General features: G+C 52.1%; 1 protein-coding gene across 1 annotated transcript; it reads left to right on the forward strand.

Annotated features, from left to right (window-relative positions):
• Window positions 1–2,982: 2,982 nt before the first annotated feature.
• Window positions 2,983–22,680, forward strand: LOC109678401 (SURP and G-patch domain-containing protein 2-like). Its single transcript, XM_074053474.1, is given in 9 exon segments — window positions 2,983–3,162; window positions 3,785–3,898; window positions 5,035–5,191; window positions 5,286–5,771; window positions 6,957–7,068; window positions 18,437–18,750; window positions 18,753–18,878; window positions 19,958–20,019; window positions 21,568–22,680. Coding segments are annotated over 9 exon segments (1,803 nt in total). The 3' UTR covers window positions 21,820–22,680.
• The last annotated feature ends 4,576 nt before the right edge of the window (window positions 22,681–27,256 follow it).

The raw sequence follows: 27,256 nt of genomic DNA on the forward strand, positions 1-27,256 counted from the left end.
CCTGTTATCCTTGCTAGTCAGTATGCAGAGACCAGGAGGATTTTGATAAGTTCATAGGACCATATCTCAAAAATATCTAACAGATTAAAGGACTGATCAAATGACTTAAGTGTTTAGCATCTGCCTAACATGCATGAGGTACTGAGTTCAAACCCTAGTACTGACCCCTTCCCCCAAAATTACTGAAACACGAACTCCACCTTATTTGTCCTCTGCTCACTACTACTCTACTGTATTTGGCAGAGATCAGAGCACGAACTGGGATTCTCTCCCTCACTTATGATAAAGTTCTTTAATACATCCATGTGTCTTGCCTGGAATCTTTCACATTAGACAGGAAGAATCTGGTTGTATTTTGTTCAGGGAGTATGCAAATTTGCAAAATTAGGACTTTCCTCCTGGTCCAGTGTGTCCTCACCTAACTTGGCTTTGTCTAAGTCTGTATCATTGTGAAAATGAGTATGGAATTCTCTCAGCATATTATTGTCCCCATTTCCCAATGGAAGAAGCAGGGTCCACTCTGAAGAGCAGGTTCTATTCACCTACAATGAATACCAAGACTGCGTTGGGTAAGGACAAGGGAGGAGGTTTGGTATCATAGGGGCTGTGGCTGGAAACTTGTATTTGGTCCTAGAACTGTGGCAAGTAGGGGAGCACTTCTCCTGTAACTCAGATCTCAGGGTATGGAGCCCAGATCACTAACCAATTAGCAGTACTTGTGGAAGGAACAGTAAGAACTGATGAATCAGAGACTTTACAAGTTGGTTAACCCAGGAAATGCCTTCCTGACTGCCATTTTCTGAATCACCCAGTGCTGAGAGCAATTTTGCATGACTCAGTCATTGTGACCTATAGGTGGCACCAGGAAAGTGGCAGAACTCAAATCACCACAGAACCTTCACATGGTGAGTTTGTGACTGGTGTCCCCAGTCCTGAGAGGATGAGGTTACAACCATCCAGAAATGGTGACTACAGACCCCAGGCTTCCCCTCTGCACCTCTGGAGTCTGTGACCATTGGTGCAGCTTTGCACTCCTTCTCCACAGTGAAGGGAGGATGGCAGATGGGCAAACTCTGGCATTCTGTCCTCTAAGTGCAGGCGACTTGCCCCAGGCCCAGAGCCCTACCAGGGCACTTTGCACCTCAGTGCCACAACTTCCCAACAGACAGTAGGCAGAGGTTCTTTGTTCCTGCATGGGAGGAGATATGGTCCTTTGGAGTCCCCAATTCCTTTAATATCTGTGGGACAGAGCTGATTACCTGAATCTGCTAAAAGTTTGAAAACAGGCTGTTAAATTTAGGGTCCCCAACACCTTCTACCTTAGACATTTTCCTAAATGTCTTTTTATAATGAGTTCACAGCTTGAGATTTTTCACAAATTGATATTCTCCATGGAAGAACCACATTTCTCTGTCTCTCCATATTTCTTGTGATTTCTTACAATTTTAGGGGGAGAATGGACATATCAATCCTAGTGACACATGTGAGGTGTGGACTGAATTCTTGTTCCAAATTAAGCAATGTCTGACTCAACAGTGAGTAGATGCAAACCCACAGGTCTTCATTAAGGAAAAGAAGGGTAAAAACTGCAAGGGAGAGACTGGCCGTAGTCATCCAAGACATAGCAGGTGGGCCAGTTAAGGGTATTTATGCTACTTTTTGGGCAATTTGAGGGGTTAAAACTCCATGATTGTTTCTGACAAGTGGATGTTTGCCTGGGTCTTCTTGACAAGTGGATTTTGAAAAACAATGTATTAGGTGGGCATGCAACAAACATTTGGCACAAAGGACATTCTTTATAGAAACCTCTCTTCTACATTACGATATTTGCTTCTTAAAGATGTGTGTTGCCATGCCCGCCCTTTGGTATTGTTTCAAGGTGACTTCCTTCTGCATTCTGTATTGTCTCTATAAGATGTTTCTGTTTTGATGCACTGTTCTGGATATCCTTTGATCGGTGCTGTCCCCTGATGAGTACGTTGAGGGGCTGTGAGCACCCGATTGTGGAGGCTGCCGGGAGAGTGGCCTCATTAACAACAGCACAGCACACACTAGCCAGAGCACATGTGTGACTCTGTCTTCTGAATGCATGTGACACAGTGTCAGGACTGGTGATCCCATTCAAACCTCAACCCCAGCTGCCTCCATGAAACTGGAATTGGCTTGTGCAGAGAACCACATGAGGTCTGGAGAGTGAGTCCTTGAGTTTGGAAGACATGATGGCAGTGCTCCGCCACCAGGACAGTTCTGTCAGGACAAACCTCTACCCGGGTCACCCAGAGACTATAGGAGGAAGAGGGGTTTGGAAGAGAAAGGGAAGAAACTGGTGAGGTTAAGCTGAGGTCTCTGCAGTGCGTAGGTGAATTCTGGGTTCTGGCATTGAGACTGAGGTTTGAACTCAGGGCCTTGCATGTAGTAGACAGGTGTGACAGCTCAAGCCCCAGCCACATACAGCTGAACTCTCAGACGAGATCGGGCGCGTTCAGGGTGGTATGGCCGTAGACACAGCTGAACTCTCAAAGTGATGCTGGTATGTGGTAGACATAAAAGGATGGGAGTCACCATGGAAATCAGAGTGCTTGCACGTGACCCACCACTCTTGTCCTGCTCCTTAGGGGCACTAGCTCTTAGCTCTTTACTCCTCACTGCTATGGCTTCTTTTTTCTCTCTCTTGTGGTGCCGGGAAGGAATGCAGGGTCTCATGCATGCATTGGTCACTGAGCCTCACCCCAGCCTTAAGTCATGAGTCTGGATGCCCAGACTATACAGCATCCAGCTGTGTGAACACAGCACTGAGAGGCTGACTGTGCAAAGGGGAGCGGGTGCCTCAGAAGCTGTGGCAGGAAGCAGCACATGCTCCTGGTGTGAGGATGACACAGTCTGAGTACAGCGCCAGAGTTGCTTAGCCACTTGCTGAGGGATGGCCTGGTGGCTGTGCCCACAGGGTGGCCTTGCTTTGGGACTCCAGCCCCGCTATGCAGCATGGAGCTACTCACCACTCCTTCCCAGGTTATGGGCAGAGGAGCAGGCCTGGGACCCCAGCTTCCAGCTCCCACATGTGGCCAGGCTCAGCGGTCTTCCTCTCAAGTGTTCTCTGCCCTTTCACTGCTGATGTGTGGGGACACACGGGGCCTGAGACTGACACCCTCCAGCTACCCTTGTGTTGGTTCTGCCAGGGATGGGGAAGTCATCAGAGGCCTGAGTGACCAGGTTCCCAGCTCTGGCCCATCCTAAGAGGAGGAGCCTGCAGGCTGTGTGGGACCTGAGGGGCAGAATGCCCTGTGCAGTCACCATCCCCTTCTGCCAGCCAGTGCTTGCAGGCATCACCATGGCTACTGCACTAGCCAGCAGAGGCCACAGTGTGAGCACTGCACATGGCTGCCCCATGCATGGCTGCCTGCCTGCTTCTGTGTCATTGCTTGGGGACCTCATCTAAAGCCCACAGTGCCACTGCATCATGTCAAGCAACCAGAGCCACCGAGTCAGCCGTGCTCACAGAGGTGTGGGTGGCCCAGCTCACTGAGGGTGAAGCTTGGGCTGGTCCATGCTGCCTTGGTGCGGGAGCAGTGCACCTTCAGTAGACACCACGCTGTGTGTGTGGCTTTGAGACAGGGCCTCCCTGTGCGGCCCAGGCTGCTCTTGAACTCCTGGGCTCAAGCCGTTCAACCACCTCAGCCTCCTGACTAGCTGATACTATAAGGGTGTGCTTCGTGTGTGGATGGGGCCTTGGGGGTCAAACCCCAGGCAACTTCTGATTTTGAACTTTGACCTTTTCCCTCACTAGCAATGTAGGACAGCTGCTTTGTCTTACTTTCAGTACAGAATCAATAGTTCACACGAGTACCTGGCAATGCCTTATAAATATAGTCGGCCTCGTGTGGTGATGGTGGCCGTGGAGGTGTGAGTGTAGTGAAGGTTACCAGGCTGTGCTGGGGTGTTCGGTGGTGTTGAGGGGCTGGTGAGAAGCGTTGTCACCTTGCAGGACTCATCAGACTGAGGAGCCTCTGTGTCTGTTCCTCGTTGTCACACGCTGATTGTGAGCTTGTGCAGGACTGCAAGGTAGGAGATCGTGAACAGACACATGCCAGGAGAGTTCTGTGCATGCCACACATGGAACAGACCAAAGTGAAACACGTGAGCACACGCCTCGATGCGGGGCCTCCCTCAGCTCAGAGACACAACACCAGAGGGTGGCCAAGCCACAGCTGCCTCTACAACTGCAACTAGAAGGGTGGCTCCCTGAAAAGTGCAGCAGCAAGCACTCACGCCGCTGCCTGTGGCTGTCACAAAATGCCCGAGAGAATCATTTCAAAGACAGGAAAGGTTTACTTTGGCTCAGGGGTTCAGAGATTTCAGTCCATGGTCACTTGACCCCATCCCTTTGGGTCTGTGGTGACATAGAACGTCCAGCAGTGGCAAGCATGTGACCAAGAAGGCTGCTCACCTCCTTGTAGCCAGGAAGAGGAGGAGGGGGCAGGTCACACTGTCCCCTTCTAGGGCTTCTCCCCAGTGACCTAAATTCCTCCCACAAGCCACACCTCCTGGGTTCCACCACCTCCCAAAAACGGCACAGGCAGGGCACCTTTGGGGGCCACTCAGGATCTGAACTCAAGTGGAGATGGTGTAGGCTGAAGACGTGTGTGGGCTCTAGAAAGATGCTGCGTGGTTCATGCCAGGGACTTGAGTGTCCTTGCATTTTGGGGTGCACTGGGGTCCTGGGTCCAAGCCCCATGCATGCAGAGGGTGGCAGTGCATAGCCCACAGGAGCCACAGCTCCACCAGTACACTTCTGTTAGCCTGTGTGAAGGAAGCAAGTGAGGACCAGAGTGGCTTGGGTGGCTGCTGTTGGTGGGGGACACCCCTGGTGGCCGCTGTTTCACCACTGTGTTGTGGACACCTGCCTACCCATCTGTCAGTCTGTGTGGCTCAGCCTTCTCTTGGCTGTGCCACTCTCCTCACTGTGACTCTGTCCTATGATTTCACCATGTTCTCACGTGGGTAAGAACTGTCACAACAGCTCCTGGTCACCCAAAGGCCTGCCAGGGAACTGATGGTGCTGTGCTGGTGCCGTTCAGCCTCCAGGGCTCCATGACCACTAAGCTGCTCACCCTCACAGCTGCCCACACTGGAGATGGGGGACTTGAGCCAGCAATCAGTCCAGCTCTGACAGTCCTGTGGTCACCCAGGCTGGGTGACCTGCTCTGGGTCCTTGGACAGCAGAGGGTGGCAGGGTGGCCGCCACTAAGGAAGGGAGTGTGAAAGATGTGCAGGTGGAGTCCTCACAGGTGTCCTTTTGTGCATCTTGTCACACAGGTTCCTGGCTGACGAGGACAGTCTGGAGTATAAGTACTACAAACTGAAGCTGGCAGAGGTGCAGCGCAGGGGCCTGAGTGTCCCCGGACCTGAGTAGCCACCTACCTCAGCCAAGTGCACCATGCGGGCCCTGCTGTATGCATGGGCTGTCCACAGCCTCAAGAAGAGGATCCTCCCGGGACGACACCAGCTGCTCCGCACCCAGGGCCTGCGGAGCTGGAAGGCCAGGCAAGCCACCACTGGCACCCAGACACTGCTGTCCACAGCCACCAAGCTCAGGTCCCAGGGCCGGCAGGCTCTAGGCTCCTCGCAGGCCAAGCCGTCCTTGTCAGGCAGGAGTGATGTCAATAGGAATGACCCACCAGGACCCAGCCCAGAAACCTCAGGTCCCACCCCCAGTCCAGGAGCAGACATCCTGGAGGCCCTGCCAACCTCCTCTCCCTGCCTGTCCACTGATGGTGGGTGTTCACTCCCCCTCATCCCAGTCCCTCCACAGCCAGGGCAGTGAGCACTTGGTGTGGGCTGGGTGGCAGGGAGTACCTGGGGACTGGCCAGGTCGAGTGGATGGGGACACTCCCACGCTCCTTCCTAGAGCCACTGGCAACCCCCTCATCTCCTGAGAGCAGAGCTGGCACAGATGCACCAAGAGCCTCGGTGCTCCTGATGTGGGCAGCAGCCTGTGATTCTGTTCTTACACTGTTGTCCCCCACAATCTGGGGGACAAGTTCCAGACCCCTGCAGGTGCCAAAATCCACCACACTCCTATCTCCATAAAATGCACAGGGTTTGCCTGTCGTCTCACACCTGCTCCTCCTCCCACACACCTGTCAGTCTCGGTGACTTGTGACACCTCATACAACATACAGTCTGTGCACTCAGTTGTTATACCATTTTGTATAGGGTGGAGGAAGGTCTGTATGTGTCTAGTACAGACACCATTTCTTCTGAAGTATTTCTGTTGGGTTTTGTTTTGGTTTTTATTTGTTTGGTAGGACTGAGGTTTGATCTCAGGGTTTCATGCTTGCAAGGCAGATGCTCTACTGCTTGAGCCATTCCTTCAGCCCTTGGTCAGTGCTAGGGATTGAACTCGTGACCTCACACATGCTAGACAGGCCCCTACCCCTGAGCTTCACCCCAGCTCTCTCCCAGGATTGAATCCATGGCTTGACATTCCCTCTTGTCCCCTCCTCTCCCAGGTCCCTCTAGTTGTGCACTGTGGGCTCCTGCCTTGCATAGCTTCCATGCTGACTGGTGTTAGTGACCCCTTCTTGGCTGCCTTCTCTCTTTGGTGCACCTGCCCTTTGCCAGCTCCCCTCTCCTCTGTGGTGACGCCTCCTGCCCACACCATGTCCTCACGCAGCCCGAGCCCCTCAAATTGTGCTTCGGCTGAGCCCTGGGTGCCATTCATCCTGAGGCTCCTCACAGCAGGACGTCTAGGACAGTGTGGTGACCATATGCCTGTCACCCATAGCCAACCCAGGGGTGCGTGCATGAGGGAAGGGCAGGAGCTGCCTGGGGCCTCCAAGACACAGGCTGAGAAGCAACCCTGGCACATTGCCTGTAAGTTGGTGAGGTGCAGAGAGGGATGTGGGTGTCATTATAGTCAGTGTCCACAGCTGTGACAGTTGCAGTCTCTTTTGTAGTTGACATGAAGACCATGGAGACTGCAGAGAAGCTGGCCAGGTTTGTCACTCAGGTGGGGCCCGAGATTGAGCAGTTCATCATAGAGAACAGCACGGATAACCCCAATCTCTGGTATGTACCCTTGTCTCTTACAGCACCCCCACAGGCACTACCTGTGGGTGCAGCTGCCCTGCAGACACTCCTGTCTTGGTGTGACCAGGTAAGTCATGGCCGTCACAGCTGGGCCATTGTAGGGTCATCAGGAAAACCTTGCATGCAGGGACACTGTGTCTGCATCGAAGGGGGTGGGCAGGTGAAACCAACTTAGTCAGCAGGCCCCTCTGATGGTGATGTGCATCCTTGGGTCCTTACTGGGAGGGGTGCCACGCCCTGCCGTCCTCACATGGAGGTCAGCTCAGACCCACCCAGCTGGAGGCCACGGAACAGGGCTTGTGTACTGGGAGCATTTGTGCACTCTCAACAAATTAGTGAAAAGGCATTTGACCATCACGAACACTGCCTAGGAAGGGGTTTATTCTGGAGGAAATGACTGGAGTTCTTACGAGGGTGGGTGACGAGGTACTCCTAGAGAGGAGCTGCCTGGGTCTTGGGTTCCTGGCAGAGTCCAGACCCTGCAGGAGAGCTGTGGCCCAGTCTAACTAAAAGAGGAGCAGTGGCATTGGGGAGTGGCCCAGCAGTGAGTACTCCCCCTGCGTGCCTGAGGCCCTGGCCTCCACCACCAGCACTACTAAAATGAACACATGCAGATGAAAACTTACACTTCTTGGGGCATTTCTGGGGTCCAGTGGGGCGGTGCCTGCTCTTTGGTGTCTGCATGAGCTCTGTGCTGCCCTTCCCTGCAGCCTCAGCCCTGCCTGTGTCTGCCTGGGGACATCCTGCTCCCTCCCTCCTAGGCCCAGCCTGCCACATGTGACCCCACATGCCCATGGTCCAGAGGCCTGGCCAGGCACAGCCTGGTTCTGCTTTTGACAGGCGCTGGTGGCCTTCAGGGGCAGCTGGGCCCTGCACACTTCTGAGCTGGGCCTGCCTGTCACTTTTGGAGCCTCCCCTGTCAGAGCTAGCCAGGGGACATTTTCTTGGTCTTTTTTTGTTTGTTTTCTCAGTACTATGGTTTGAACTCAGGACTTACACCTTGAGCCACTCCACCGGCCTTTTTTGTGATGGGCATTTTTCACAATAGGGTGTAGGCAACTATTTGCCCTGGGGCTGGCTTCAAACCATGATCCTCCTGATCTCTGCCTCCTGAGTGGCTAGGATTACAGGCGTGAGCCACCAGCATGCAGCGTTTCCTTGGTCTTCTCTTGGGTTTTATTTATTTATTCCCACATGAGAAGTACAATTTAGAAGAAAACCTTGCATCATCCCAGGCTGCCTCTGTTAGCAGTGTGCCTGGACTACTGTCCTCCTCCCCCAGGGTTAGGGAAAGCCAAGACCTGGGGTCTTGCTGTGGGTGGTGCCAGACCCAACCAGCACTGCAGTGAATAGGCCAAGGGCACACAGTGCTTCTGTGTGCTTCAGTGTTGCGGGAATCTCAAACTGAGTTACAGGACTCTGAGGCAATTAGCAGGAAGCAATGTTTATTGTGCAGCACAGGCCCAGTGGTCTCATGTCCAGAGGCTGAGCTCTGAGAACAAGGGGGTCTCACCTTATATACCCTTGCAAGCAGGTTACAGAAGCAAAAAGCAAGGTCTAATCAGTACATGGTGATATTTAATTTTATTGGCTACTTTATCCTTGTACTACTTAACCTTCCTCATGTTCAGATTTCTCAGGTTTTGTCTGTCTGCTATGCCATCCCCACCTCCCTGCTACTTTCTCAGGACTCAGACCTAGTCTGTTTTCTTCTGCTCCTCCTCCCTGCTACATTGTTCCCCCCTTTGATGTTTGGTCCACCTAGGGTCAGAGAGCATCATCTTGATCTAGGGGTTTGTATTTCCACAGAATCATTACCTGTGTGGCCATTTCCTTTCTATCACGGCCTCCAGAACCATCCTTATAGACCATAGCACCAGAGGAACCAGGCAGGGCAGAATAGGCACGCTCCTAGGATCAGGCCCATTGCCCCTATCAGGGTTTTGAATCCACCTAAGGCAGAAAAGCCAACATTCAAACAGGTCATTGGGATCCCAGCCTCTCCAAGTCTGGACAGGGACCTGAGTGAGCTTTCTCATTCTGTCTGTGATCTCTTCTATGGCCTTTCCTTCATCATCAATCTGTAAGCAGCTGTTGCTCAGGTTAAATTTCCCACAAACTCCTCCCTCAGAGGCCAGCAAATAGTCTAAAGCCAAGCGGTTCTGATGGATGGCATTGCACATCTTAGTGCTTTGTTTTCCAGCAAATTGAGGGCTCTTGTAGTTTCATTAGTTATACTTTTAACAAGAGCCAGCATCCTGATGATGCAGTTGAGCGTACATACAGGGGTGTGATAACCCCAGGACCTGTCTTCTGCCCAGGCGGCTCCATTCATTATCTTTCCAATTGCTGATGTGTAAGGCACCCCATTTTTTGTCTACTTAATCTTTCTTCATATATGGGGACTCCCAGTTTTACACCTTGTCTGAGAAGGAGCAAGAAGAAGGATGGTCTGAGCCTAGCACACAAGATCCAAACCAGCTGCTAGGTAGCACTGTATAAGCTCATTTGCCACAGATCCAATATAGCCCACTGGGTGCCTGCCAATCTATGATTGCAGTAAGATCATCCCATGCTCTCTGGAGATTAGAAAAGTTGGCCAGTGGGTGCGGCTGGGTTCTGTATGGTTTGGAACTCCCCACCATTGGGTCTCTTGGGCAGTATCATTGTAAAACTTCTGTCCTAAACAAGTTAAATCCCCCACTGAAGTGGAGAACTGGCCTCCCAGATGGGAGATACAATAATTTCTGATGATGGAAGTTTTAAGGAGCTGGATGCCTTTCCTATGTTTTCAGAAAGCAGTCTCATTAAAAGACTCTCATGGGTCCAGCTCCCTTGCCTCCCAAGGCCGGTGGTCTCCCATGTTGGTCCCCCCACAAACATAGCAGGAAGTGGCATTCAGAGTCTGGGCTAAAGTTATGGAAACAGCCAAGATGCCCCACTACTGACAAAGGATTAAGAAAAGTGGTATTTATACAAAATGGAATTTTATGCAGCCATGAAGAAGAACGAAATGTTATCATTTGCAAGTAAATGGATGAAATTGGAGAACAGCATTCTGAGTGAGGTCAGCCTTGCCCAAAAGACCAAAAATCATATGTTCTCCCTCATATGTGGACATTAGATCAAGGGCAAATGCAACAAGGGGATTGGACTTTGATCACATGATAAAGCGAGAGCACACAAGGGAGGTGTGAGGATATGTAAGACACCCAAAAATCTAGATAGCATTAGTTGCCCTCAATGCAGAGAAACTAAAGCAGATACTTTAAAGCAACTGAGGCCAATAGGTGAAGGGGACCAGGAACTAGAGAAAAGGTTAGTTCAAGAAGAATTAACCTAAAAGGTAACACACATGCACAGGAAATTAATGTGAGTCAACTCCCTGTATAGCTATCCTTATCTCAACCAGCAAAAACCCTTGTTCCTTCCTATTATTGCTTATACTCTCTCTTCAACAAAACTCAAAACTAGAGATAAGGGCAGAATAATTTCTACCGGGTAGTGAGAAGTAAGGGAGGGGGCAGGGGAAGGGGGGAGAAATGAACCAATCATTGTATACACATATGAATAAAATAAAAATTTTTAAAAAAGAGTTTGGGCTATAGGCTCAGCCAGTGAGAGGAACAAGATAGTAGCTTTGGCAGAAATGGAAAACTCACTCATCTCCTCATAAAATGGATGAAGAACTTGGTATGAGGAACTCTCATGGGTAACGGTTACTAATGAACTAAGGTTCATCAGACTCCCAGGGTCAGGGCCCTTTCATCTATCCTTATACTAATTATTTGTCCCTGTGTCCAATAGGACGGCTTAAGTTCAGTGAAATTTACAGGGTCACAGGTGCCACGGGTGCAGTCAGGTGCAGCTTTCCCCTTGTGAAGGAGGCTGTATATTTATCCCTTTGCCATGTGGCCCATGAAACACAACCCCAGTAAGGGCAATAATAAGAACCCACATCATCACACGGCCAAGAGTTGTCTCCCCAGCACATACACTTATCATTTGATGTATAGGCTCTTTTTCAAGATAGGTCCCCACAGCCATAGTGTATACCTCCACATCCAGCTTTGTCTATGGCTGCACATGCATCAAAGAGCACTGATACTGGTTTATCAGGACTAAACACCTGGGTGTGGCTGACAATGTTCCCAGGGTGGCAGACACTCCTGATCTCTAACCACTGCTCCTGAGGGTGGTAAGTGGGGTTGAAGCAGATATGCTGATTACCATGGGAGCACACTAGATAAGTGGTGTGATTTGAGTGCATGACCTGATGACAGAGCCTGCACAGGAATAGTAAGTATGGAAAAGTAAAGTCTTAGTTTCAACACTTCCTTCCTGAGTAGTGTGCAGACATAGGTCACAGGAAGAGGGTTCTGGGGCTGCAAAGGGAAACCAGATCAGTAACAATAAAAAGTAATTATGCATCCTGCCCAAAAGAGATAGAAGCAAGCCAATAAAAACCTTTTGCCATGAGTCCAATTAGTGGGAGCATTTTCTGCCAAGTCTGTGATAAAGACTAGGGTGAGAACTACAGCAGCAGATACAGACAAGGGGTGACAGTGCATTACAGTGAGAGAACTGGGGTGAAAAACAGCCTGTTTGTCCCGTTGGAGAGTTGACTTCTCAAGCTTCTGCCATGCATAGACTAGTCAGCTTCTGGGTGTGACTAGAGCAGGGCTGCTGTCCCACCATCTGTGGTCCTCTGTTGTCCCCTGGGGAGTGGAGTTCTCCCAAAGAAGGGCGCTGACGTTCTGGAAGTTGATCCTAAATGGTGAAGCTGGGTCAGGTATGCATTCCCACTCAAGAGAAGCTGGTTTGACTGGACTGTGGTGGATCCAAGGAGCAATCACTGCTACTTTAACTGCGATAGGAGGAGGCAAGATAACAACAAAAGGGCTCCTCCAAAGGGGTTTTACATTTTTTTATTTTTTTTGGTAGTACTGGAGTTTGAACTTGGGACCTCATATTTGCTAGGCAGGCACTCTACCACTTGAACCAATCTGCCAGCCTCCAATGGGGTTTTAATGGTTGAACATTTTATTTTTTTACCCAATGTCTTTTGTTTTTGTTTTTGTTTTTTTAAACTGAGTAGAATTACCATGGCAACAATATATTGTCAGTATATATGTCCAAGAAAATATATTGTTTGAAAGAAGTTAAAACTACTATCTTTAAGTATCAAAGGACATGTTTAGAGCCAGTAAAAATAGTTATTTTGTCTCTATTTAAGTAGAAGACTGTCTAAACATATCAGTTTGTGTGTAGAAGGGCTTCAATGCCAGATAGCCACACATGCATAAGAACCATTTCTTGAATCCTCTAGGCCTTGGTTATTTTTGAAAGCTCTGGCACCAGTGACTCTATTGGATCTTTGATGGCACTCCCACCTTTGTCTCCAAACTGCTTGTCTCTGAGCAGTCTCTTCTGAAGATCTGTCTTCCATCCAAGTACTAACCAGGCCCAACCCTGCTTATTTTTCGAGACCAGACAAGATTGGGTGCATTCAGGGTGAAATGGCCTTAGAATAAAGGTCTTTCTTGATCAGTTGTTTTTTTCCTGGATTATGTTTGTTTGGTTGGTTTTGGTCCCATGTCAGGGGGGAAATAACAAGCAGATCAGGTGGGAGTCAGTGCCAAGTTGACCCTTTTGGCCAAATTTAAGCAACAAAGAGGCTTAGAAGGAGTGGCTCTTAGGCAGTGGGCTTGTAGACAAGGACAATACAAAACAAAATCTAACAAAAGCAGGTGTCTAAAACGCTAACCTGGCTGACAAGTAAGTAGTTATTAGAGTCATTTTTTTAATGGACTTGATTGTAAATGTGCCAGAAGGATCAGAACTGTAATGAGAAAAACTTAAGAGTCATGGTTACAATTCTGATGGACAATTTAGCAACTAACAGAACAGCATATCAGTATCACTAACTTTTTGTTACCGTGTTTATCTAAATTTTGTATTTTAGAAGGCTCGATATACTTGAAAAACATAAATATATTTGTGATTTTTTATAAAGCATAAATACATTTATATTATATTTATTATGTAAATATATTTATACTTATGTATTCAGGAACAAGCAACAGCATCACAGCTCTATAGAGGTTATATATACATATTAATTTAGTTGTTGCTCTTGAAGTAAAACCTTAGATTTTCTTATCATTTGGGGAGAACAGTGTTAGTGACACCAAATAACCCAGTCACAGACACAGATAGGATACTAACTGCATTAGAATCACTTGAGACAACAGTAGTTTAACCATGCAGTCATCTAGAAAATTTTACATAAATCAACTCTTAAATGAACATGACTCAGTTACCTTAGTAGTTAAAACCCCGACAAAAATCACCAGAGAACACAGATAATTATTTATGGGGACTAAGTGTGGAGTTAGAAAACATAGTGGCCAAGAGTCATAGCTCAGATATGTTGATAAGGGATCACATCCCATAATGTTGACATTAACAGATGGCTCATGATATACAGCAGGATCCCACCAGCATGTAGTCAGTGGAGCCCCCCTAAAATAACAGGCCCAATCTGGCCATCCCAGGGTAAAAAATCCCTCCACCTGACATGTGGAAGGAGTAGGACTAACATCTCCACTCTGGTGACTCCAATAAAAACTGGAGGTCTTAACTTCCAGTGTAGTGCTCCTTTTTGAAGAGGAGGGAGTGCTCCCTGGAGGGAGCACTTTGGCTTTTTTTTTTTAATAAGTAAATCTGTCTCAACCCTCATATCAGTGCAGCAGCACTCCCTGTGCTCAGCAGCCTCTTGTCTCTCTGTGTTTTAATAAATTCATTGTCTTGCCAAATTTGTGGATTCACCTGTAGCACCAAAAATTCCTGACAGTTGTCTTGACAAAACAAGCCCATTTTTAAGAGATTTTTTTTTTGGTTAAATGTTATCAAGAGAAATATAATATTTTAAGATAGCCCCATTGTAATGAGCTTAGAGAATTAAGTTTTAGTTTAGCATCAGTATATCAAATTTTGATCTTACAAAACCTTTAATGTAACTGGATTTTAGTCAACTCAATCACTTACATAAACATTTATAAGCTCCATCTTTTTATGACAACTTAACTCTGTATCTTCTGGGGGAGCTTGTTTTTATCTTTTTTATTTAAAAGTATTTTTTAATCTTTTATTTTTTAAAAACCATATCCTTAATACATTACATATGTAATATTTGTTATTTGCTGACAATAACTCATAAACCCTTTTAACTTAGAACCTTATATTTGTATGACCAAAAACAGGAAGAAAGTAACCTTAAAATTATTTTTGTATAAAAACAATTTATAGAAAGCCCATTTGTTAATAGACCCATTTATTATAAAAGAGAATTAAATTGCAGATTTTATTTATGACAGAATGAAACAGGCTAAGGTCAGTATTTAATTACCCAAATTTTAAGATTCCTGCTGCAAACTGTGGCTCCCCTTTCTTTTTTATCTCCTTTGGTCTGAGCCACTCAGAGTGTTGACCCCTGAATGCCTGCATCCTAGTGAAACCTGCTTGAAATAAATTTTCTTAAAGTAGCAGTAGAACAACAGAGTAATAATTTTTTACATTGACTTTATAGTAAGAATTATCCTCAAGATGTTCACATATTCATGTGTAAACAGTCTAAGCAGTTTATAACAGAGATCTTTAAAACAAACACCCTGGTTTTTTGTTACCTTGAGAAGCACATTAAGCTTATAACAGCAGTTTAAAAACCATTTTGAAGATGCTTATACACACACACACACACACACACACACACACACAATTAGAGTGCACTTCAAAAAAAAGAAAAAAACTTTTAAATTATACCCAGAGGGCTGTCTGGTGGCATGGCAGATTTTGCGTCTGTTCTCTGGGGAGTCTCCCTCTTTGGAACTGAACATTTTGTTACCCATTCCTTAACCTCAGTTATGGCTGTTTCCCAGGAAGAGCTCAACCTCCCTAATTCCTGGAGGTGTCTCACACACTTTTGCCCCACTCCTAAGCCTGAGAGACCCAGTTTCACCCCAAATAGGATCACTTGGGGGATCCCTGGGAGGTGACCAGTCTCTCCTTCTGCCTCCTGAGGCAGGCCTGAATTTGAACCCGGGTTCTTACCAGTCTGATGGGTGGTGCTCCCCTCCCCTCACGGTTCCTGTGCCTCCCTGGGTTCTGTTGTGTGTCCGTCTGAGGCCCTCACCCCAACTCGCTGGGAAGAGGAATCCCTCCTCCAGATCAAACTGTCCGTTGTCACCTGGTGGGATCTTCTCCCTGTGGTCCGGAGGATGCACCCCGGAGACAGGGGAGGTGATAATTCACCATCTCTGCAATCTCAGCAAATGAGACCCCAAGAAATATTTCAGGAATCTCAAGCTGAGATACCGGACACTGAGGCAGTTTAACAGGAAGTAAAATTTTGTTGTGCTAGCACAGGCCCAGCAGACTCGTGTCCAAAGGCTGAGCCCCAAGAACAAAGGGGTCTCACCTTATATATCCTTGAAAGCAGGCTACAGAAGCAAAAAGCAACGTCTAATCTATATATGGTTATATTTAATTTTATTGGGTATTTTACCCTAGTGCTATGTGACTTTTCCCTTCCCCATTGCTATGTGACCTCCCTCGTGTTCAGATTTCTCAGGTTTTATCTCTGCTATGCCATTCCTGCCTCCCTGCTACTTTATCAGGACTCAGACCTAGTCTGTTTTCCTCAGATCCTCCTCCCTGCTACATCAATGCATCTGAAATGCAACCCCTCTACTGCACTCAAGGTCCACAGGGGCCCTTGCTCTGGGGTGCAGTGTCACCCCTTTGTCACCTGCCTTCTGCTCATACTGAGCTTCAGGGCTCTTTCTTTTCTTCTGTGCTTCCTATTTGAACTGTAACACACATTGTTGTGAGTAAAGATCACAAAAGTTGAGCTCCGAGAAGTCTGGCTGCCCTGTTTGTCCATTCTCTCCTTGTCAGGCAGACATGCGGTGAGACAGTGGGTGGGCACTGCCTAGTTACCCTCTGCTTGCTCCTCACTTCACAGTGTGCTTTTGAGCACTGCCCCGTCCAAGAGTGTCACAATCCCTTTGTGTTCATAGGGGTCTTGGGACCTTCAGAAAGGGTGATGTGGCATCACCTGTGCCAGTCACTTTCCATGGTTGGAACAGACACCTGAGCCAAGAGTCTTGAGCAAGAAAGGGTGATTTTGGCTTAGTTCAGAGGTCGCAGTCCATGCCCAGAGGCCCACTGTGGTGAGCCTGAGGCAGGGCAGAAAGTCATGATGGTGTAATTGCCATCCTATAAACTGCAGGCTTCAGTCCTTTATCAGTCTTGCAGCCAACACAGTGACATAGATGTTTCTCTGGCCTCTCTTCTCCCTCCTCCTGCCCATCCCAGCTCTCTCTGACTGTAGGTTAGCCTGCATGTTCTAGAATCTCCATCACTATGCTCAGGCAGTGACCACTGCCCTTTCTGTGGCTCTCATCCAGCACAGCCTTTCGCATTCAGCCATGGAGCATCACACCTTTGTTTCGGTCCACCTTGAACATCACAGAGACTGCCACACTGTCTTCCACAGTGGGCATGCGTGCTGCACTTCCAGCAGCCTGGACAGCTCAGGCTGCCGTCCTTCCCCGCCCTCCAGCACCTGGCCCATCAGTCTCCATCTGTCTGCTCGTGCATGTGGGTGCTGGGTGGAGGCCTCACTGCACCTCCCTTGTCATTTATATTCCCTCTAATGATTCACAATGTTTTTGGGGGGTGGGACAGATTTGAACTCAGGATCTCACTCTTGCTAGGCAGGTACTCTTACCTTTGAGCCATTCCACCAGCCTATTTTTGTCTTAGGTATTTTCAAGATAGGGTCTCAGGACGTATTTTCCTGGACTGGCCTCAAACCACAATCCTCCTGATGTCTGCCTCCTGAGTAGCTTGGATTACAGGTGTGACTCTCCAGCATCTGGCTAGAGGTAATTTTGTGTATTCAAATTTATCAGCTTTTAAGCTGGGCATTATAGTGCACACCTGTGATCCCAGCACTCACGAAGTACAGCCAGAGGCAGAGAGGTAAGAGGACCAAAATTCAAGGCCAGCCTGGGCTGCTGAGCCAGACCCCATCACCAAAATAAGAAAAAAAAAAAAACAACTCAGCTTATGAACACATTGATGCATCTTCTTGTAAAACCCTGGCTTTTACATGTGTAGACCCCTGATGTACATGGGGGTCATTGGGACACTGCTGCAGTACAGGTGTTGCTTAGGGAGCACTGCAGATGTGCCTTGGGCACTTTTCCAGAAGCCTGCCCAATTGCTCTAGCTCCATACACTCACCACCATCATCGTTACACACTGCTACGATGTCCCATCTGTTTTGTTGGCTGCCTTTGGGATGTCGGGCTTGTCCCTCAAAGGCATTTGTGACCTCAGCATCTGGTGGTCTGGGACCTGTCATGGGGCTGCAGGAACATCCCCAGATGCTCGCGCATGGCCCCTCTTCTGTCCTCCCTGCAGGGCCTGCGTGTGTTCGGCAAGCTTCTCCCCTGAGCTGCGCCCAACCTCTTGGTTTTCCCACATTTGGTCTTTTGTTGGCAGTACTGGGGCTTGAACTCAGGGCCTTGCACTTGTTAAGCAGGCACTCTGTCTCCTGAGCCTCTCCCCCAGCCAGTCTTCGTGTTTTTGAGACAGGTTCTCACTGTGTAGCCCAAAGTGGCCTTGAACTCCTGATGCTCCTGCCTTGGCCTCCCTGGTAGTGCTGGGATTACAGGTGTGGCTGCTGTGCCTGGATCAGATTTCCCTGTATGCGCTTTCATTGTTTTCTTCTTGTTGGAATGGTGTGGTAGAGCACAGAGCCTCATGATTGCTAAGCTGGCACTCTCTGTGAGCACGAGGGTTATCTTGTCCTGGCCCCGGGACAGGTGTGTCACTGGGTATGCCTTGTGCCTACAGGGGGCCTCATGAGCCCCATCTGCCCACCAGCTGTCTGCCCTTTAGAGCAGGCCACTCTTGCGCCTTTGGGACAGTTATGTGTCTTTGGGCACAAGTAGCTGTGGACTCATGTTACCATGACCCAGGGCTGCACTGCAGGACTCGGGAGGGGGTACTGCAGGGGACCAGCAGCCCCTGGGGTCACCTCACAGCTCTGGAGGATGAGGAGAGGCAGGGTCTGTAGGCCCAGTGAGGACAGCGAAGTCAGTGGCAGGGGAGGGCCCGGTCGGGTCTGCTGGTGGCCACTTCACCTCTTGTCCCAGCACATTCTCTGGTCATCCATGTATGCCCTCAGTGATGAGCCATGCCACGACCCTGCAGCTGTCCCTCCGTGTCCTACCCCTGCCCCTCAGTTACCCAGGGTTCTTCTTCCACTTCCCAGGTTTCTCCACGACCAAAACAGTTCTGCTTTCAAGTTCTACCGCGAGAAAGTGCTGGAGCTGTGCCCATCCATCTCCTTCTCGCCATCCCCTCTCTCCCTGCACGCCAGTGGCGAGGGTGGGGACATGCAGAAGAGCCCCCTAGACCTCGTGGAAGGGGAGGGGGTGTTGGACGATGAGACCCCTCAGCCCAAGGTTGTGCTGGAGAGCCCAGACCTGGTACCCGAGGAGGACGAGGAGGAAGACGAGGAAGATGAGGGGGCACAGGAGGCCCCTGCTCAAGGCACCTGCAGGCCAGAAGCAGGAGCCAGCAATTGTGAGCTCTTGGCCTTCCACAGGCCACCACGGGCACCTGCCCACCCCGGAAGAGGACGAGTAGCAAGTCTCTGAAGGTTGGCGTGATCCCAGCACCCAAGAGGGCGTGCCTCGTCCCCGAGCCAGAAGGTGAGCCCAGGCCCCAAGTGGGTCCTTCCTGGGGGCTGGGGAGGGTGTGCCATCATTCCTGCCCACTCCTGAAGTTGCAGCCCCAAGCTCAGCCTGGCCCCAGGCATCTGGGTGTCTGACCAGACCCCGTGGTGGCCTCAGTGCCTTGGAGGCCCAGCACCTCCCGAGGCCCCGCAAGGCTGGGTTGGCTAAGGCCAAAGCAGCCAGCGCCATACGGGTTTCTCTGCTCTCGGGTTCTAGTTTGTTGGTTTGCGATGCTGGTGATGGAACTGGGCCTGAGCCCACGCACGCTGAACCACCGAGCGGCCTGTGGCCCAGCTCACACTCGTACTCTGGAGTGCTCTGGCCCTCACCGGTCACAAAGCGGTGGCTCCTGCCACTTCGTGCCTCTGCAAGGCCTGGCTCATCCCCACCATCTCCTGCCCTCGACCTCAGAGGGTGGCCCATCCTCTGTGCCCCTGAAGACCTGCCATGACAGTGAGGTGGGAAGATCTGGGGTGGACCGGTCACAGGCAACAGTGTCCCTCCAGAACGGTCTCTGTGTCAGTGAGAGGGAACCTTGGCATTGCAGTGGATTGCAAAGGTCCTTCAGAACTCTCCGGGGTGCTGTCAGGCCCATGTGGTGTCTGTGTAGGCACTGTGGGTGTTGGGGTGGCTGCAGCACCAGAGCAGCCATGTCCTCACTTTGTCATTGTTGATAACGCCATCCTGCACCCTCAGAGCAGCATGGCGTCTCCACTAGAGGTTCCTCATGGATGGCAGGGCTGCCTGTGGGGCAGGTGGCAGATAAGCCAGGAAGGCATTGTTGAGGGACTGGCCTACTGTGGCCATGGGAAGTGGCCAGATAGCAGGTCCTGTGCTGTAAATGGGTAGGGCTCTTGGTTTGAGTGGACTCTCGGGTGACATGCCCACAGCCGAGCCCTTGCTTACACGCGTCACAGCCATTCCTGAAAGGATCCGAGGTCCCCCGCAGCTGGCAAGTGGGATGGCACGGGTCTCTGCCCTCGCAGAGGTGGTCGTATGGAGTCTCTGAGAAAGGGCATGTGCACGAGGACGAGTGTCTGGCTTTTGTCTTCCAGTGCACGAGCCAGTGCGAATCGCCTATGACAGGCCTCGGGGCCGTCCGGTGGCCAAGAAGAAGGTAAGCCGCCTGTGTCCTCCCTTGGGGGCTTCAGAGGCCTCGTCCTGTGGTGAGGTGCGGTGGCCACAGTGACACCTGGCTCAGAAAGCAAACTTGGGTCCGATGGAGTCCGAGTGCTAGTGACAAAGCACAGCAGGCTTCAGCGGGTGAGCAGGGCCTGCGGGTGAGGTGAGTGGAGAGCACCTGGCCACAGGGAAGCTCAGCTTGCCCTCTGAGAGAGATGCCTCCGCGTGGTACGTGCTGCTGCCCACCCAGGTGGCTGCAAAAAACAGGTGCCACTTGGTGGAGGGGGCACTGAGGGTAGAGAAGCAGGCCGGGTGCAGGGTGGGGGTGTCGTGAATCAAGTGGCCTGGAGGAGGCAGAGGCGAGGGTCATCCCACGTCAGCAAGAGGCCACCATGGCATGGTGGAGTACAGTCCTCACCGCAGGGTACAGTCGCCACTGCCGCAGCCATTCTGACAGGCTCTGAGGACACAGGCAGGGTCTGGGCAGAGATGTGCCCCCTCTGGAGAGCAGTGTGGAGTGGGCAGGTAGAGAAGGGGGCCTAGGAGACCCAGACTTAGGGAGCCTTTTTGTACCAGGCATGGGGAGGTGACAAGGGACACTGGGGAGACTCACTGGTAGCTGGGTATGGCCAGAGGGTTGGACTGGTCATGAAGGGGACAGAGCTACTGTGTACTCTGGTGGCTGGGGACACGTGTAGGGGTGACATTCTTGTCCTAATGGCCATCCTGGGTTTTGAGCTGTGTGGCCTGGGAAGGGCACAGCCCTCACACCCAGCCTGCAGGTGGTTCAGGTGGGTCCAGGCTGTGCCCCAGGTAGGAACTTCCTGCTAATGCTACTTTCCTTTGGGGATTCTGCACCTGGCCACTCTTGCTGGGGACAGCAGGTGCCCAGGGGACCACCACTGCAATTCCCCCCCATGCCCCTCACCAGCCTGGGTGGGGCTTCCCCGCAGCTCTACAGGAGCCGGGCATGGTGGCTGTTTGTTAAACACAGAATGAATGGTCACCAACCACTGGGACACCATGCCTGCTGCCAAGCCCTGGTCACACTGTGCTCCCTGGCCACCTCCCTCCTTTTTGGGACTTAAAGGAGCAGAGAGCAGGGTCGTGCTATCCAGTTGGTCCCCATAGGGCAGGTGTGCCTCAGTTTCGACAACTCAGTGGAACTCCACCTCAGCCTTGTTGGCTGGAGGAGGTTAGGAGGGTTTAGCCTCCCCTGGTTCCTGTCCATGGTGTCCTTCCTGGGCTCATTCTTAGCAGTGTCAGCTCTTGGTACCTGACCCAGAACCGGGACAGAGAGACAGACACATGAGGAAACGGGGCGGAGGCCCTGCTGGCCATCCAGCGTCAACACGGGGCCATCCCCCTACGTACCTGCTTTCCCAGCCTCAGTGCCAGTGGGCACAGGCACCTGGGGCCACTTTCCAGTTCTGACCCGAGACACACCCGCCCCTGTGGGGGCAGCCGGGAGGGAAGTGGGAAGCAGGAAGACATCTGCTGCAGCACATGCAGAGTGTCCTCAAGCCCCTCTCTGTCTCCTCAGAAGCCAAAGGATCTGGACTTTGTCCAGCAGAAGCTGACCGACAAGAACCTGGGCTTCCAGATGCTGCAGAAGATGGGCTGGAAGGAGGGTCACGGCCTGGGCTCCTGCGGGAAGGGCATCCGCGAGCCCGTCAGCGTGTACGGCATGGGCCTGTGGGCGGGGGTGCGGCTTGGGCCCAGAACACCAGCTCCCTGGCTCCCTTGGGTGGAGGACGCATGCACGAGAGTGGGCTGTGGGGTGTTTGCTCTGTAAATAAAGGGTGTGGGTGTCTCCATGGCTCCTCTCTGTGCCGTGTCCACTGTTAAGTCCTGGCCCTGTCATTTCAGCCTCACTTATGGTGATCACGAGCTGAGTGATGTTTCTGGGTCATTACAGCACAGGGCCACATTCCCTTTTCTGGGACGCCACCAGCAGGCTGGCAGGGTAAAGCCAGGCCCCACATTTCTGGCATCGCTAGCTGCATCCAGGGGCATCACTTATCCCCAGGCAGAGAGAGCCCTGCTAGGTGAGGCTGTGCTCTGGATGCCTCAGGGGGCCGCTGCTCCTGTCCAGGGAGGTGGCCACACCTGTGTCCCCAGCACTTGGGAGTCTGAGGCAGGAGGGTGGCGAGTTCTAGGCCAGCCTGGGCTGCAGAGTAAAGACCCTGTTTCAAAAAACAAAATGAGGAGGCTGATGGAGAGGCTCAAGTGGTAGAGGGCCTGCCTGGCCAACCAGCAAGTAGGTACGTGTGCCAGGACCGCTGGTGACACACCAGCACACCAGCACAGCACAGACTGTGGCATGACTCAGGTGGTAAGGTGCCTGCCTGGCAAGCACAAGGCCCTGACTTCAACCCCAGCACTGCCAAAACACAAAAAAGGCAAAAGCCCAGGACAGTGGCTCACTTCTGTAATCTCAGTTACTCAGGAGACAGAGATGAGGAAATGGTGGTTCAAGGCCAGGCTGGGGAAAAAGTTAACAAAACCCCATCTCAACCAACGAGGTGGGGATGGTGGTGCCACCTGCTGTCCCAGCTGTGCTGGAGGCAGAGGTAGGTGGGTTGCGGTCAAAATCACAAGACCCTACCTGAAAAATAACTAAAACAAGAAAGGGCTGACGGACAGGCTCAAGTGGTAGAGCTCAGAGCTTTGGCGACACAGATAAGCCTTGAAGCAGCAACTGCCCTTAACCCGTGCCCCGGACCTGCCTGGAGCCCAAGTCCACGGCTGTGGTCTGGGCGCATGATCACACGCCGCCTTGCCTTTCTCTGGAGCACCGCGCCTCTGTGCTCTGCCTTTCCTTCTCCTCCATGCCCCTCTGCGTCTCTTGTCCTCTTCAGCTGGTGCTGTCCCAGCTTCCCGGCCTGCCACGGGGTGGCCCCAGCCCCCCAGCCGCCTGTCCTCTGCAGTGAGCACACGGGTGTCCCTCACGCATCCACAGGTCCAAACCCGGCATGGTCAGAGCTGTGCCCTGGGTCCAAGGCTTCAGACACAGATGTCCATATGCTGTTCTGTTGACCCTGTCACTAAAGGTGTCTCGCCCCTCAAACACATCCTGCCACGATGCATCTCAGCGCCAGTGCAACACGACTGCAATGGCCTCTGCCTGGGTGGGCAGTGGCTGTTGTCTTCCACAGTGGTCCCCTGTTCCTGCTGTTTGTAGCTCCTTGCACAGGGCACTGTGTGGACATTCTGGTCCCACAGACACCGGGACGGGGGACCAGGCAGTTAGTGGGGGACCTCTTCCTGCACAGTGGGGATTTTGCTTTCTATGGTTCTGCCTGCCACCATCACCCCACTGTGGATGTGGCGGAGCCACCGTGGGGGGTCTGTATGGTGTCAGGTGAGGCAGCCTGCAGGGCATGGGGACAGTTTTCGGGACCCTGGTGTGGGGCTTCGGCTTCTCTTTTTCTCCTGGCCTTTCCAGCAGCTTCCATGTGGCCTGTGGGTCTGAGAATGGGTAGAACAGGGATGGGCGTAGAGCAAGGCATCCAGCCTGGGTCCAGCTCCTTCCAGCTGTGCTGACCATGGTGTCACCTTCCTGGCCTGTTCTTCGTTTTCTACAAAAAGATATGAGTGGACGCTGCCCACTTCTGGAGCCTGGAAGCCCCATGAGCGTCCTGGACACTCCTCCTGTGGCTTCCACAGCCGTGTGGCCGCACACCCTCACAGGGCCACTGTGGGGAGGGCGGTGGGGCAGGCGGGTGTGCAGGTGCAGTCCTGTCCACGTCACAGTGTCGCCTCTGTCCTGCACTTCCAGGGCCTCCAGGACAACGGCTCACCGGCCCCTCAGGGTGCTCACTGCCCACCCGCGTCCACACTGCAGGCCACAGAGAGCGGCTCTGGCCCGGGCCCTGCCCTGGCCGGCGTAACCTAGAAGACATTGGTGACACTGCCGCGTGGGGGCTTTGTTTTGTTTCTGAGAAGTTGTGAGCGTTGTCAGCCATGTAGCCGTTGCAATAAACGTAGAGGAAGGCGCTCTGCCTGTGACCGTGTCCTGTCGCGCAGGGACAGACGTTGGGCCCAAGGTGGCGATCCCTGGTCCTGCCTCCCTCGGAGCAGCTGCCACCCGGGTTGTGTCTGGTTTGGGTTCCATCTTGTGAAGAAGCCATCCGCGTGGGCTGCTCACCTGCGCGCCGACCACCCGAGGCTGTGGGCCTGTGAAGCCGGGGCGGAGGGTGGGGGCCTCCAGCCTCCGGCCAGCCTGGATTCCAGCTTGCAGGGAAATTACACCTTCTGGATGGAAGAAGTCCTTCCCAGGCCACAGAGGGGAAACTGAGGCCTGAGGTCAGGGCTGGATGGGGCGTCCTGGGCTGGAGATCCACCCAGGACCTTCATGAGGCTGGGAATGGGAAACAGGAGGTCGGTGTGTGGTTGGGGGCTGTGTCAGCTTCCTGATGCCCACAGGGACCTGCCCAGGATGGGCAGAGAGGCTCAGGGGTCAGGTGGCTGTCCTGTGTATTTGGGATGCTTGGTGAGGGCCAGCCTGGAACAGTGAGGGCCAGCCACAGCCGGAGTCCTGCTCCTGCCCCCACAATGCTACCCACTGTCAGGCCATCGTATGGGCCTGGAGAGGGGACAGGCTCGCATCCAGATTGCACAGTGAGCCATGCCCCTTGACCCTGCTCAGGCCGCTCTGTCGCAGATGGCGGGACCTCAGTTTCTCTGCATGGGGCACAGGCAGCACCTGTCCCAAGCTCACTTCCAGCTCAACCCTGGGTGTACAGCTGGGCTGATGCGAAGAACTGAACTCCTCCCACTCCTGCATGGAGCGTGGAGAGGCTGTCCTGTGCCCAGTCACAGCCCTGGGCCTCCCATGAGCCCCTGTCTCAGAGGTCCTGTTGTCCCCAGACAGGCCAGCGGCCCTCTGTCCCCAGGGTCACATCGGCTGGACTCAACAGGGTTGGGCTGTCTTCTGGAGTGTGGGTCTCACCTGGGAACCCCAAGTTGCACATCCTGCGGGGACCAGGTCCCCACCGAGGTGAGCCCTGGCTCAGCATGATGGTGACCTCGAGCAAGCCACCTGCAGTCTGTGCTGGACAGGAGGGGCCAGCGCCAGCGGCTTGAGTCCTGTGGACCTGTTGGCCACTGAGGAGCTGGGATGGCGTGTGGGGCCCCGGGGCACTGCAGGTCACCTTCCGTGGAAGGATGAAGTCAGGCAGCCTTCCCGTGGCAATGGCCACAGTGGCCTATGTGGGGACCAGCTCTCCTCTCTCTCCTGACCTCGGGAGGTCAGCTCAACACCTCAGTGTCCAGTTAGTAATGGTGATATTAGCATGAGTGACTTGGTTTTGCTTTGGGTGGTCGGGGCCTACGGTGGAGCTCGGCCTAAACACTGCACTGTGGTTTTATTTCACCACCGTAGCTGGAAAAGTGGCTTTTCTACAGTGCGTTGCTGGTTTGGGTTTTTGTTTCTGTTTTTTGGGTTTTTTGGCCATACTGGGGTTTGAACTCAGAGCTTCTTACTTGCTAGGCAGCCTCTCTACTGCTTTAGCCACAACCCTAGCCCCTTTTGTTTTAGCTATTTTTTGAATAGGGTCTCACATTAATCTCCCTCATAGCTGGGATGGCAGGCATGCAGCACCACACCCAGCTGTTATTGGTTGAGATGGAGTCTCTTTTTGCTTATTCTGGCTTCAAACCATGATCCTGCTGATATCCGCCTCCCCAGTAGCTGGGATTACAGGCGTGGACCATGTTGCCCGCCAAATCCACACACCCATGCTCCACGTGTGTGCTCCTGTCTCCCATGCCCTGAGGACGTTTGACACTGGAACCCCAGTTCCAGGTGACGCTGGCACCTGCCACTTCCAGCCCCAGGAGAGGGTGTTCCTCGCCGAGTGTGGCCATGTCCCTGCCCCCAGGCCCAGGTGAGAAGCAGGCTGGCCTGGAACTCGCCATCCTCCTGCCTCGGCCTCCTGAGTGCTGGGATCACAAGCACAGCCACCCTGCCCAGCCTCAGTTTACCCCAGTGCCTGCACCTGCTTGCGGCAGAGAAAGGCCGTCCCACCGTGACTTGGGATGCAGTTATGGGCTGCGGTGCAGCTGAGCCGGAGGAAAGGCCAAGTCCAAGGGTGGCTTCTGCCCAGCGCCGTGCTTCTCACACGGTCGGGAGGTTGAGGCGTTGCGAGGTGGGGATGTGTGTACAGGAGGAGAGCCAGTCATCCCTGATGACTCCAGGCCTGACACCCCGCTTCCAGCCTCTGGTTAATATGAAATCCTCATCAACCACCTCTTGTGTCTGGCTCCAGAGCATTCCAGTCCCATCAGCCATCACCCCCAGCCGCTGCTCTGCCTCCCATCTCTGGACATTTTCTATGGCTGGGTCACACACCATGCGGCCTTTGTGTCTGGGCCTGTCACTCAGCATTGTGAGGTTCATTGTACAGGTGTCAGTGCTCCAGTCCTTTTCATGGCTGAGTATTAGTCCACTGTGTGCACATCACCTTGTGTCTTTCCATCCATCCTTTCGTGGACACATGGCTTCTTGCTGCCTTTGCCAATATGAACTTTCCTGTCCAAGCCTGTGTGTGGACACAGGCTGTCACATCCCTTGCACACCCTAGGAGACTCAGACAGCCTTCAGGGACCCCAGGTAAGTGCCCAGGACCGGGCCATGGGCTGTTGGGTGGTGGGGGCTGAGCAGGTGCACCTGGCCCCGGGGTTATTCTTTTTATGTCCTCCTTGAGAAGGTGGTGACACAGCTTACAGATGACAGAAGCAAAAATAAGATCACCGTTTACTTCCAAAATATCACAATACTTCCTGAGAGTTTCAAATGAAGAATTTAAATCTGGAGGCATGACAGAGTCTTTGGTGATTACACCAGATGAAAATTGTCTTTTAAAAGGAAAACCATTGTACACAGTTTAGGATTAGCTACAGAAATGCAGCCTGTGGAATTCATAGGGTCAGAGGGCACAGTGACCCTTCCAAAATATGCAGTGTGGTTGCATGGAAAATAGACAGAAATATGTGCACATCGCAACACGTACATAGTGCACACTTGGAAAGATAGAAGCCTGAGTGTGTAGCACAGGGATGGGGTGAAATGAAAGAAGCACGAGACTCAGGAACCACAATGAACACTGCTCTCAGCACAGAGTCTAAAGACACACTGCGTAACATGCTGGCACTAGCAAAGTTCTCTTTTCTGCTAACGGTGTAGCAGTGGTAGGTCATTTTGATAAGCTCCTGAGTCTGGCACTTTA

Source organism: Castor canadensis, chromosome 14 (genome assembly GCF_047511655.1).
Source record: "Castor canadensis chromosome 14, mCasCan1.hap1v2, whole genome shotgun sequence".
In the NCBI taxonomy this organism is placed as follows: Eukaryota; Metazoa; Chordata; class Mammalia; order Rodentia; family Castoridae; genus Castor; species Castor canadensis.